The 12,580-nt window shown below is 43.8% G+C and overlaps 2 protein-coding genes across 9 annotated transcripts in view; one reads left to right on the top strand and one right to left on the bottom strand.

Moving 5' to 3' along the window:
* Positions 1 to 12,580, top strand: part of TBX4 (T-box transcription factor 4) — a 100,158-nt gene that overhangs the window by 86,115 nt on the left and 1,463 nt on the right. For all 7 annotated transcript variants that reach the window (XM_053367678.1, XM_053367680.1, XM_053367683.1 and 4 more), the window contains 2 exons: positions 9,694 to 9,782; positions 10,906 to 11,147. In XM_053367678.1, coding sequence (XP_053223653.1) covers positions 9,694 to 9,782; positions 10,906 to 11,147 — 331 coding nt within the window. The remainder of the gene's footprint in view (positions 1 to 9,693; positions 9,783 to 10,905; positions 11,148 to 12,580) is intronic.
* The window catches only part of BRIP1 (BRCA1 interacting helicase 1), a 205,777-nt gene continuing 199,209 nt past the window's right edge, over positions 6,013 to 12,580 (bottom strand). Inside the window, exons 25-26 of one of the 2 annotated variants that reach the window (XM_053367674.1) lie at positions 10,964 to 11,158; positions 6,013 to 6,150 (exon numbers count right to left, since the gene is read on the bottom strand). The gene's annotated coding sequence lies outside the window, so the exon portion shown is untranslated. The remainder of the gene's footprint in view (positions 6,151 to 10,963; positions 11,159 to 12,580) is intronic. The other variant, XM_053367675.1, reaches the window with a different exon arrangement.

Here is a 12,580-nt window from a genome sequence, read left to right as displayed (position 1 = left end):
TCCCAACCCCTGGGGCCCATGCTCAGAAATCAAGCTATTGCCTTTGGAAAAAATTGCATGGCCAAACTGTAATCCAAGAATGTTGGGCCAGCTGGCAGTGAGCCCAAGGGCAGACAAAAGTAAGGACTACTTCCCACAAAGAGTAATTAACTTACGGAGTAATTGGCTATGAAGTTATATGGCTTAAAAAAAAAAAGATTAGACAAATGAACAGAGGCAGTAAAACATGCAGAGCAGATGCCACTATTTGCTAAATAGAACATCTGTGTTCACAGGAACTGTGCCTATGGGGAATAGAGGCTGGGCAGGGCACATCACATGGGAAGGATGTTGGCATTATGCCAGGCATTATGCCAGGCCAAGGTGGGCCTCCATCCAGGAAGACAGTCTTTTTGGTTCTTAAAGGTTGTGTCAGAAGACAGGCTCTGAATAGAAAGCACCCACCCACTTGCCCTATGCTTGATTTTACCAAAACCCAGAGGATGCCATTCAGGAAAGGAAGGAAAGTGTACTGAGTGTGTGTATGTGTGTTTAAAACAGGTATCTTGGCAGTCATAGTGAGCCCAGTAACTAATGAATCAGAGGCCATAAACTCTCGGATGTCATTCAAAACAGCAAGCAAACCTAATAATGACTGGTAAAGCCCAGCCATAAATCTACAGTGAAAAGTAATTACGGTATATGTATTTAGGGAGACATACAAGGAATGTTACTATAAAAGCAGTTAAGAGCCTGCCTTGCGGTCAGAACATGAAGGAAAAGAAGGATTTTTTTTTCTTTTTTTGAGTGGGCGTGAGATTGAGAGAACTGGAGGGGGAAAAACACAAAATGGATTTCAGCTCTTGTTCTTGTGGTAGATTTACATGCATTTTGTGAAGGTTTGGTCTGATTGGATGCATGTGATACAACTGGAGTCTGAGTCAAGATCTGTACTGACTGAGAATTGGCGCTCCAAACCACACACTATCTGTATGTGTGTGTGTGGAGTGTGCGTGCACTATCTATTGCTCCACCACCTGTAGAGCAGGAAGGAGAACAAACTCCAGACTTGTGGGATCGATGTCTTTTTTTTGGGGGGAGGGGTGTGTGTTAACACCAAGATCCACCAATTGGAGCCAAGTGAGAAAAAAATGGCATGGGGTGTGTGACTGAACATAGACCTAGAATTAAGAAAGAGGTGTTTGAGCACATGTTTAGCTTCTGATACCAAAACTGAGCTTGGCGCCAACCCCCAGCTCTGGTTTTCCTCCAAGTATTCCTGGTTTCAACAGTCTAATTCAGGGGTCAGCAAACTTTTTCAGCAGGGGGCTGGTCCACTGTCCCCCAGACCTTGTGGGGGGCCGGACTAGATTTTGAAAAAAAATATGAATGAATTCCTATGCCCCACAAATAACCCAGAGATGCATTTTAAATAAAAGGACACATTCTACTCACTCATGTAAAAACACGCTGATTCGCAGACCGTCCGTGGGCCAGATTTAGAAGGCGATTGGGCCGGATCTGGCCCCCAGGCCTTAGTTTGCCTTTTAGAGGGGAAGCCTTTTAGTTGCTACTGTTAAACACTTGGGGGACAGAAACGTTTGCTGATCTATTGGAAATCACCCAGGCATCTACCAGTAGATTCCCAGTCTATATTCTGCCTGCTTACAGCTGCAAAATGAATGAAGGGTTCCCAGCTTGTATCTTGGGAGAAGGTGCCCAACAAAGCCACAGGTTTGAGCAGCTGTTTCATTAAGGGCGGAAAACATAGAAAGGCACAGGGGATTGTAACAAACGAAGTTCTGTTCAGACCAGACCCACTTAAATTAATGGGCATAAAGTTAGATGTGTCCATTGATTTCAATGACTCTACTCTGAGTTAGGGATGTCAGAGAATTTTGACAGAAATGGGAGCGGAAATTGCTGGAGTTTGCTTATTCTTCAGGAACAAAAATCCATCCAGCAGCTGCTACTGCTGTTTTCAGTCTGCTAATGATGCATAATTGATGTTTCCCGCCCCAATTTGCATTGCATTTCCAGTGTCAGACTTTGGGCTCTCAGATTTCAGCGGCACCCTGTGCGATGTGAAAATTCAGGGACCCCTGGTTCTCACACTCTGTTCTACAGTATAGATGTGGCGCCCAGTGGAACCACACTGGTCACACTCCCCTAAAACTGACTGGCATTTCCTTTGCATTGAAATGAATATAATGGTGCCTTGGGTTACATACGCTTCAGGTTACAGACTCCACTAACCCAGAAATAGTACCTCGGGTTAAGAACTTTGCTTCAGGATAAGAACAGAAATCCTGCAGGTAGCGGTGGCAGGAGGCCCCATTAGCTAAAGTGGTACCTCAGGTTAAGAACAGTTTCAGGTTAAGAATGAACCTCCAGAACGAATTAAGTTCTTAACCCGAGGTACCACTGTAGTGTAGAATAGCACAATGATAAGGTAATGAGTTACATAAAATTCTGCCACAGATGGCAGAGATGAGTAACATAGTTTTTGTTAGAAGCTGAACTGCAGTCGAATGGAAACAGTAATGCATGTAACAAACATGAATTGGAACATAAATCGGTGCCTTCTTGCATCCTTATTCTGAGTAGGACTAACTTTGGATGTAATCCAATGCAATTTCTCCCAAACTGCTTGTCACAGGATTCAACCAAAAATGTTGACAATCACAAACTTTACAGCACAGTGTGAATTTCATGAAATCTGTGCCAGATTGTTGGGCAGGGGGAGAAATCCCTGATCGAGGAAGGCATTCAAGAGCACTCGTCCTCTTGACACCGTCTTTGACTCGCTTAACCCATAGCAAAGTTGTCAGTTGTAAAGTGAAGTTCTCCAGAAACAGTTTTGTCTGGAGAGGCTTTATAGAGAGAGATCACCTTAAGGTCTCACTTAAAATGTCAGTATTAGGGAGAGGGTCGTATTTCTACACAAATGACCCAGGGAGATGTACTGGTTTCTTGACACCCAGCTTAAAAGCTCTTTTCCTCACAACTCCATTCACAAACAGGAACAGTTGCTGGCTTTGGTAACTTCAAGCAGCTGAACTGTATACTGTTTGGGTACTGTGAGCCTCATGAGCTAACCAAACGAATAAGGGAGAGCAGTTTTACAGCACTCTGGCTTTGTAACTTCAGGAGTTTATTCCATTTCCCAAACTAAACAGTGGACTCTGTGAGGCGGGAGATGGAGAATACAGATTGTTGAAACTGCAGCAGATTGCTGAAACTGATTCAGAACAAGGCACCAAACGCATCATAGGACTGACACTAGCAGCTATTTAGTTCAAATCTGAGGTTGTTTGGTAGCCACTTTGAACTCTGCCTCATGCTTTCTTATTTATTTCAAACACTGATGTGCCATTAAAATGTTCAAGACAGCTGACAATGGTTAAAAATAAGAAAGACATGAGATTAAAAACTGCAAAAATGGTTTAACTTTGGAGACAATGGTGGTGAGATACTTTATAGGCAAGAATGGCATCATTCTATGCAATGTGCTGGTAGTCTTTATAAAAAATGCTGTGTTTTATTGTGATATGCATGCAAGCCAGCTTAGGAACTCTTGTAAGGGCTGAAAAGTGGGGTAAAAGTGATATACCAGTATTTGATTTATCTTCAACAATATTGACCCCCCTTAGTTGCCCCACATCTAATTCTATCTTCAACAGTACCACTCAGATGCATCAATACAAGACTGGGCAGAAATTAGACTAGAGTTGGTGCAGTTAACTAAATTTAGACTCTGGACTTAATGTTTTTTTTTGGGGGGTGGCAGCAGCAGCAGCAGCAGCTGGCAATGTATGTTACTTCACTAACTTCAAAATGTGGTAAGCCAGCAAGGGATGAGAATGAAATTTGATCCATTTAAATGTGACCCCAACTAATTAGCAGCACTTTCTGGAACTATATGTGAACCAAAACACAGCCATATTTCAAAATTTGCACTTCTCTGAATTTTGCAATGCAATTCTCTTAGCTAAGTAAAGTGTACAAAAATGGATATACTAGGATAAAGTGTGCATAAAATTAATACATTGGTGAAAATAACATACAAAATGCATTCTATATGGAGAAATTGCTTTGGGGGAAAATGTGCATCATAATAGAAAGTCATACTAAAATACTGCTGAATTTTTACGAGTACTTACAAAAATTGCAAATTGATTTGGAAATGTGGATAACTGAACTTTATGTTGATTAAATGAGACACTGAAATTGACAGATCCACCTGTCCCTAATTAGCCAGCCCTGGAGCATTTGGGTGCCCTCCTGCTCCTTCTGTTGACCAGGCTCTGGACCTTTGCCCCAAAGTCCTACTCTGATGGCAGCACTGATTCGGATGTAGCAGTAGACTCATCAGATTTTTTTGTTTCTGTATTATTTAACAACCAAATCCTCCCTCTTAAATTAAGCTGCTCGAGTCTCTGTTCTGTGTATGCAGATTAGGGGTCATGTGGCGTATTAAGTAATTGACTCTGCTTCCCCCCAGCCACTATTTAACACCTGGCTCTGATTAATGGACCTTGGGGTTCTAGTAAAAAGCAAAGTAGATCCCATAGGCTTCAGGTTTGCTCACACCTGCTTTAGAGGAAATGCAGAATGGCCCAGGGCACAAACTCAGAATTCTCAAAGCATTACTTAGGCCAGTGATGAAGCCCCATAAATTGTTTTCAGTATCAAGCTAATCCCTAAAACATTCTGCTTCCACTAAGCTGGGTGGGGGATAAAAAAATCTATAAGTAAAGGTAAAGGGACCCCTGACCATTAGGTCCAGTTGTGGCCGACTCTGGGGTTGTGGCGCTCATCTCGCTTTATTGGCCGAGGGAGCCGGCGTACAGCTTCCGGGTCATACGGCCAGCATGACTAAGCCGCTTCTGGCGAACCAGAGCAGCACACGGAAACACCATTTACCTTCCCGCCGGAGCGGTACCTATTTATCTACTTGCACTTTGATGTGCTTTCGAACTGCTAGGTGGGCAGGAGCTGGGACCGAACGGGAGCTCACCCTGTTGCAGGGATTCAAACTGCTGACCTTCTGATCAGCAAGTCCTAGGCTCTGTGGTTTAACCCACAGCGCCACCTGCGTCCCTCAAAAAATCTATACAGAATGTCAAAAGCATGCTTTTTTTGGTTCTGTTCAGCCTGTAAAATATCAGACACTCTTCACATGTTTTGAAGAATCATCACTTGCTTGATGCTACCAAATCTAGCTTACCTCACAGCTTCAGTAGCGTGGTAAACACACTGTCTACTAATGTTAGAAACATAAGCCCAATTCCCACCATCTTGTGGACATCTCCTAACCTCATTAACTTTCCCCATGTTCAAGTTGGCTGCAAATTGTGTCTCTGAGCACGTACTGAGTGCTCTCACCTTGCTTTCTTCCCACTTCTGTCCTCTTGTTCAGAGGCACATTGTAGTCGGGATCCAGAATGCCAAGATGTTTCTGGACTCCCGCTCGCACCATCCCTGACCATTGGGCCATGCTGGCTGGGAGTGATGGGAGTTGGATTTCAGCAATATCTGGAAGGCACAAGGTTGGTTTTCCTTTACCAATTAAACACCAGCTCCTTTCACTCCAAGATGCATGGCAGCCCAGAGGACACAAGATTTATTGTAACCTATAGGAAGATATATCTCCAATCCACAAGATGAATCCATGTGTTGAGTTGACCTGTGCCCCATTTAGGCTGTGGCTATTTATGCACCCACTCTAAAAAGGACCTGCCAACTGAGAGACTATATTATTTCAACATCCAAAATGCTGCCATTATGGAGCCACAAACAAGCAGCTCATTCCCAGGTTGTCTATTCAAATAAAAACAGACTTGGCAGAGCCCAGGCAGGAACCCTCAGTGTGAATCTTGGTTGCAAAGTTATAGTTGTAAGTGCAGCTGTATAGCCCCAATATGGTTAACCAAAGAATCCACTGAGGACATTCTTAGTAACTCTGGCATCTTTTAATCATGTCAATTATGCTAATCAGCTGAAAGGACTCTGGTGTGAGATCTGTAAAAACACTTATTTCAAAGCGTCCATTTGGGGCGGTGATGTAGCATCTAGCAACATCATCTTAATATCTTGGGACCAGCAGGATTGTATCATTTGGTGTGATACAATCACTTGAAGACAGAGAAGGCAGGAAGGATATGGAATCTGATAAAGGGGCAACAAGAAGAGTTAAGGAAGGGTTTCCCGGAAAGGAAAACCAGAGAAGAGGTAAGACTTTGAGGCAAGAGTGAATAGTCTAGGCATGCCAGGTCAGGCCCATGGTTCATCTAGTGCAGAATTGTCCACACTGGCTGGCAGCAACTCTCCAGGATTCCACTCAGAGTTCTCTTCCAGTCCTACCTGAAAATTGAATGTGGGCCCATCTGCATGCAAAGCAGATGTTCTGCCCCTGAGCTATGGACTTGCACAAACATTGTGGCCACCTGTTCTATAGGAGCTGCAGGGTTAAATTTAAAGGATGGCTTCCCCTTCAGGGAAGTTATGACTGAGGCAGTGCCAGTGGGGATATGTAGAAATCCCAAAATTAAGAGGCAGGTTTTCCTGATGCAAGAGCCCATTAGGCTTGAAATCTGGAACTTACCCACTGAAGGTCAGGGCTGTGGGTGCCCTAGCTCTTTCCCTGACTGTCTTCCCACCCACCCTAAAACAAAATGTATGGAATGGAGGATAGCTGCAAACGTCTTTTTGTTTAGCAAGGAGATGGGAGTCAGAGTGAGAAGAGAGAAACACTGTAAACAGAACATTCTGCATTCTGTTTGCAGGCAGTAAAGAACTTATTATAATGCCAGTTGTCGAGGTGTCCTTTGGTGACACGGAGTACAGAAAGGAGCTGAATGAAGAAGTGTTCAATTGCACCTTAGTTTGTGGGTGGAGTGTTTAGGCAAAGCATTGCAGCATCCTGCGGTCTTTGGAAGATTGTTAAGCTGCCACAGGCTCTACCACAGCTTAAGGAATCTCTAGGGAAAGGCTAACTATGTGGGGGGGGGGCAGCCTGACTCCCTCAATTACAGAGCCAGTAGCATCACTTTCCAGGTATCATTTAGTCACTTGCCTGGAGCTGTGCCTGCCATCAGCCTTGAGAGTGCTGCTCAATGATGAAGTGCACGGGGACATAGGGCGTGGAAGGTAGCGTTGTAAAGAGAGGCTAAAAATATAATAAAAAGCCACATTTTTGAAACTCCTTTTTTGAAAAAGAAAGAGCAGAATTGGCCAAGATGAGTGTGCCAGGAAAGCTGCAGCCAGCCAGCAGAAGGTAAAGTGGCCTCCTTTTGAAATGTCAGTGCCTTCCAGGAAGAGGGACTTGCCTTGCTCACCCACTTTCCCGATAAGCATTGCTGGGCTGCTATGTCGTGTTTTAGCAGGGGCAGTTTTCTACTGGGGTCCATTCCACATTTGTTTCTGTTCTCTCCCCCCGCCCCCCCCGTAATGCTCTTTTGGGCTGGCTTGTGAGGTAGGCAAGGCATGACCCAGCCTGTAACAATTTCACCGCCTCTGCTGCTGTATGCCACCATTTTTTCACACTCCTTTTATGACAAATTTTTAATAACTGAATTTTTCCCTCGCTGTGGATTGCCATGAGAGCGAACGAAGTGTTATTGTTTCTATTATCTGTTGGTGAGGGTGGTTTCAGCCTTGCTGAACTGACTTGGCACCCTTCACCTACTTAATGGGGTGAGGGAAAGGAATCTTTGGCAATGAAGTTCTACCCTCCATTTTACTCTTAACAACTTGTCAGTGATCCTAATTCCGCTGCCTACTTCTCAATGCGGTTGTGAGGCTGTGCTTAAGTTGAAAACCTTCCCCCACCTTCACTTTTAACTGAGGGTGGAGTCACATTAGTGATTATAGGACAAATGTGACTGTGGTAGCATGGATCTCCAGAAAGAGCTCTGGGGCAGGATCACTTACTCAGTAAGGAATATTTTATCCCGAGTCTTTGACAGCAGGGTAGTGGTGGGCGGACTTCTGTCCACTCCAGCCATTGCTGAGGATCCAGCTTCTCCCTCCATTAACTTGTGATAGAAGTGTGACCTCTCTGTTAACCTGCACATGGTGAAGGGTAAAGTAGTGGCTACGTTGCCAGAAATGGCTTCCCACTTCACCAAGGACACCCCCTTTGGGTTTACTGGGTCCTTGCTGGAGTGGTGAGTTCCCCCTTCCTTGCCAAAGCCCTGCTTTCTCTGCCACTTATGCCAGTTCATGGAGATAACTCTCTCTCCATCAACTGTCTGTGTGAGTGCAGAGGCTTTAATGTATGTATGTGATTTTGAAAAGTGACTATTTAAGTATCTCCCGCTTCTCCATGTAATTTAATACCTTCCCTATTTTTATTATGGAATGGAAACACATCAGAAACTGTGTTTTAGAGCTTGTCCACACTTCTGCTTGCCCCGTGCTTTCTAGGCAGGTTTTTCATTTGCCCAGCCACTTTCTCCAGGCAAACCCCACTGTTTACCGCTAAATTGGAACAAATGTCAATCTGCAGAAAACCTGTTTGATGTTCCTTCTGATTCAGCAGTAAACAGCAGGCTTTCTTGGGGGAAAGTGCAGACAAGCCCTACACATTGTGTCCCTTCAGTGCCAACTGTATTTTTCTGAGAAGTGCAAGTACAATGATGGCGCATATTAATAGGGATTTGTTTTGCATATAAAGAAGAACCTACCTAATTCACAGTTTCCAAAACTATGCAAACTGAAATAGGGCCATCCTCCAAAATTCACACTTCTCTGAATTTTGCAGTGCTATTATCCAGCCAAGTAATATGTACAAAAATGCATATACTAAGGTACAGTGTGTCTAAAAATACACATATCAGTAAAATAACACACAAAATATCTTTATATGAGGCATGATTGCTTTGTGAAAAGTTGTATATTAGGCAAAATGCATGTACAAAAAGAATAAATTTGCACTAAAATGCTGTTGAATTCCCATGAGGACTTTTAAAGAGTTGCTGATGGATATGGAGAGCTGAAGACTGGAAGAATGAGAAACTGAAATTGTCAGATTTGCTTATCATAAATGAATGTGGATTGCACCTTATTCTGACATGTTTCTGAGCCAAAGGTCCCAGAACCAAGGATTGATCTGAACCGATATGTAGGTCACATCTACACTGTAGACATGGACTGGTTTTATGCTACCAGGAGGTACTCAAGCACAAAACATGGCTATAGGTTGGTAAGTGCATTGGACTAGGACCTGGGGAACCAGGGTTCAACAGCCATGAAGTTCACTGGGTGATCTTGGGCCAGTCATTATCTCGCAGGTCAACCTACCTCAGAGGAGTTGTGGGGATAATGTGGAGGGGGAGAACCAGGTACACCACCTTGAGCTTCTTGGAAGAAAAGGTGGGATATAAATGCAATAGATAAATAAAATAAAGCACTCTGTAGCCATAGCAGCTTGAAAAGTGACAGGGAGATGTGTGAGATGAATGACTAGCTACTGGGAAGAGATATAAACACCCCTACAAGCCAATCAGGAGAAATGCTCATTTTCATCTAACCCTGCAAACAAATCAGAATGAATACTAATAAAGACTGGATATAATCTAACTACTACATAACTTTGTTCAAGCAATTCAGGATGAATGCTAAATGCTCAATAAATAGGTCTTCTGGAGAAGCACAAAGTCTGCAGTCTCCTTTCAAATTAATAACTCACCGCATTTATTTCCTTAATAGATAACTCAGCTGAAGATAGAAAACAACCCATTTGCCAAGGGCTTTAGAGGCAGCGATGACAGCGACCTACGCGTGGCAAGATTACAGAGGTGGGACAACTAAACAGAGACAGATAAAATTAGGAAGGGCCCAGAATAAGGGCAGGTGTCTCTCTGTCTAATACAGCTACTTCATGGGCAGTGTTTTCTTTGTAGGTGGGGAAAACTGTATATATTGTCATCCCTGAAGTGTGCTGCATAACCAAGTTATTAATTTTATAAATTGTCAAGAGTGCTTCTCAGCAATAACCTCAGAGGAGAGTTCTTTCAGACTTGAGTCCTACTATAGCCCAGCAACAGACACAACACACGGGGCTTCTGCTTGTCTGTTTTGGCTCTTGCTTTTGCTGGATCGTGTCCCCTTGGGGGTTCTGTGCAAGCAGCAGCAGATCTTGATCTTCACAGCTATCAGATGCTTTGACTTGCACATTTTGCTGCTTTGGCAGGAGCCCATGTGTGCTTGGCAGAAGTGGGCTATAAATAAATTAAATGTGCATTACAGATGGGAAACAGACATGGAGCAAGGGTGCTTTGCCCAAGGCCACCCACTCAGCTCTGTGGCTGAACTGTGATCTTAAATACAGATCTTGTCGGCTGGGGAAAAGAGCATACGCTTTGCATGCAGAAGGTGTGAGGTCAAATTCCCAGCATCTTCAGCCAAAAGGTCATCAGGTAGCAGGTGAGGAGAACTGGTCTGAGATCCCAAGGAGCTGCTACAGTACCCATACAGTCTTAAGGTGACTTTCTTATGCCCAGCACTCCAGGGCAGTTCTTCTGAGGAACTCCTTCCACATCCGACGATCCAAAGAAGTTGTGTGTGTTGCAGGAGATTCTGGGGACATATCCTAGGGGGCACAGTCCAGGTCATGCATAGTGCTAGTCTGAGAGCCTAATTGGGTTCATTGTTACCCCATATGGAAGGAGTGTGCCTTTCTAAATCATGCCCTCCTAAATTTACACCCATCACTCTCCTGCAACAGGCCCACTGCAGAAGAATAAGAGCAGAGATGGTCTTTGGTCAAGCTTCTTTTAGGGAAACTAGTCCAGTGTTCCTGAAGGAAGCTTCCAAGGAACACAGTTTGGCAACCATCTTTCTAGGGCCACACAATAGTGAGATAAGATTCCTGATGTCTAAATGTGTGTAAAACTGTTTTTTTCCTATTGCATTTTGCAGCAAGGAGTACCCAGTGATCTCCAAAAGCATAATGAGGCAGAGGCTGGTGTCAACTCACGGTCAGCTTTCCACTAAATCTGACGTCAACTCGCTCCACGGGAGCCACCAGGGTCTCCAGCATTACCAGTATGAGAATGGTGCTCACATGCAGTTTGCAGCATCAGATGCCCAAGACCTGCCCCTCAACACCTTCATGGCACAAAGAGAATCAGGGCTCTTCTATCACTGCCTGAAGCGGCGAGGTAACTGAGATCTGTAGGCAAAAAATTTTAGGCTAGGAGACCTTACCTAACAGAGTGGTGGGGGGTTTCCAGCGGATTCTCTAAGGGAAAAAAATGTCTCATACAATGCAATTCTGAATCCTATACGGTTGCATTTCTTGTAACACTAGTTCAATGAATGTGCACACACATGGAATTTCATCTCTCTTTGTGTGTATGTGTCTTATTTGGTGTAACACTGCAATCTTAAGCACACTTATGAGGGAGTAGGTGCCATTGAACTCCCTGAGATTTAATTCTGAGTAAATGTGTTCAGAGCTCAGCTACATGTGACGTTGAAACACTTGACCTAAAAGGTAAACAAAGCCATAAGCTGTGTACCCAACAAGCAGAAGAGCAAGAAAATTGTTAATTACACCACTCTGAAAATTGGTTCTTTCAGAAAAATGCATTTATTAACTAGCTTATTCATTGTAAAAAAATTCGGGGTTCCTCGCAACAATAATTGGGGCTTCCCGACCTCAGAATGCTGTTCTACAGCAAACAAGCATGAAGAGAGATCCCTCCCCACCCCCAGCACATAGCAAAAACATTTACCAGCCCTTAGCATTTATCTGGCAAGTTTTCTGCAGCATTTTGATGTGAACTCCTGGCAAATGTAGACCACTTCTCTTTTTCTGGACAGCGCTCTTGATAAGGCATTTGAGGGCTCCTTGAACTTGTCAAAAGCAACACTACAAAAGCATTGTGGCCAGCCTGTTATCGAGATGAATGAAAAGTAATTGCTGGGTGTAAGAAAGCAGTAGCCAAAGTCATTTAAACTTTCAACTGATAGAGAAAGCCCCTTAAATTAAGATTGATTGGAATAGATGGACATTGGCAATGCCCTGCCTTTTTGAGAATGAGGAATGTCTTTTGAAGAATAAACAGGGCTATTGGATTATTACAAAGGCAACGGTGTAGCTTCCCAGATCAACAGACAGCCTGATTCTGCTCAGAGCTAGGTTCACCTTAGGCATGCCTACCTCTGCATAGGATCAGGCTGTAAGGTGCATAATGCAAGGGATTAAAAAGCAAGTTGTATGAAGGCAGACTGAAGAACCAGGATAGGGTTAACGCTGGGCAGAGGAAGAAGGTGCTAGTCGTACGGTATTTAGAATAGTTCAAATGATCACAAGGAAGATGACAGGGGGCACCTGCCACACTTGCTGTGGAGAAAAGGCAAAGCGGCGAGTTTCAACTGCAGCTTTGTCTTTCAAACTTTCTACCTTTAACGTGCCCTTTTCCTAATTGATTTTTTACTGCATATTGCAGAAAGTGAACGCACTCAGTTGCCAAAACTTTGGGGGCATTCCTATCACCCTATGCAAACACAGAGAGTGACCAATATATCCAACAATCCAGTGGGATACTTTCTGTACCTGGGCTGGAAGCGATTGTAAGAACTGCATGTA

This window comes from Podarcis raffonei, chromosome 15 (genome assembly GCF_027172205.1).
Source record: "Podarcis raffonei isolate rPodRaf1 chromosome 15, rPodRaf1.pri, whole genome shotgun sequence".
Classification (NCBI taxonomy): Eukaryota; Metazoa; Chordata; class Lepidosauria; order Squamata; family Lacertidae; genus Podarcis; species Podarcis raffonei.
Note: the sequence above shows the minus strand (reverse complement) of the source record. Positions and strands in the feature narration are given on the sequence as shown.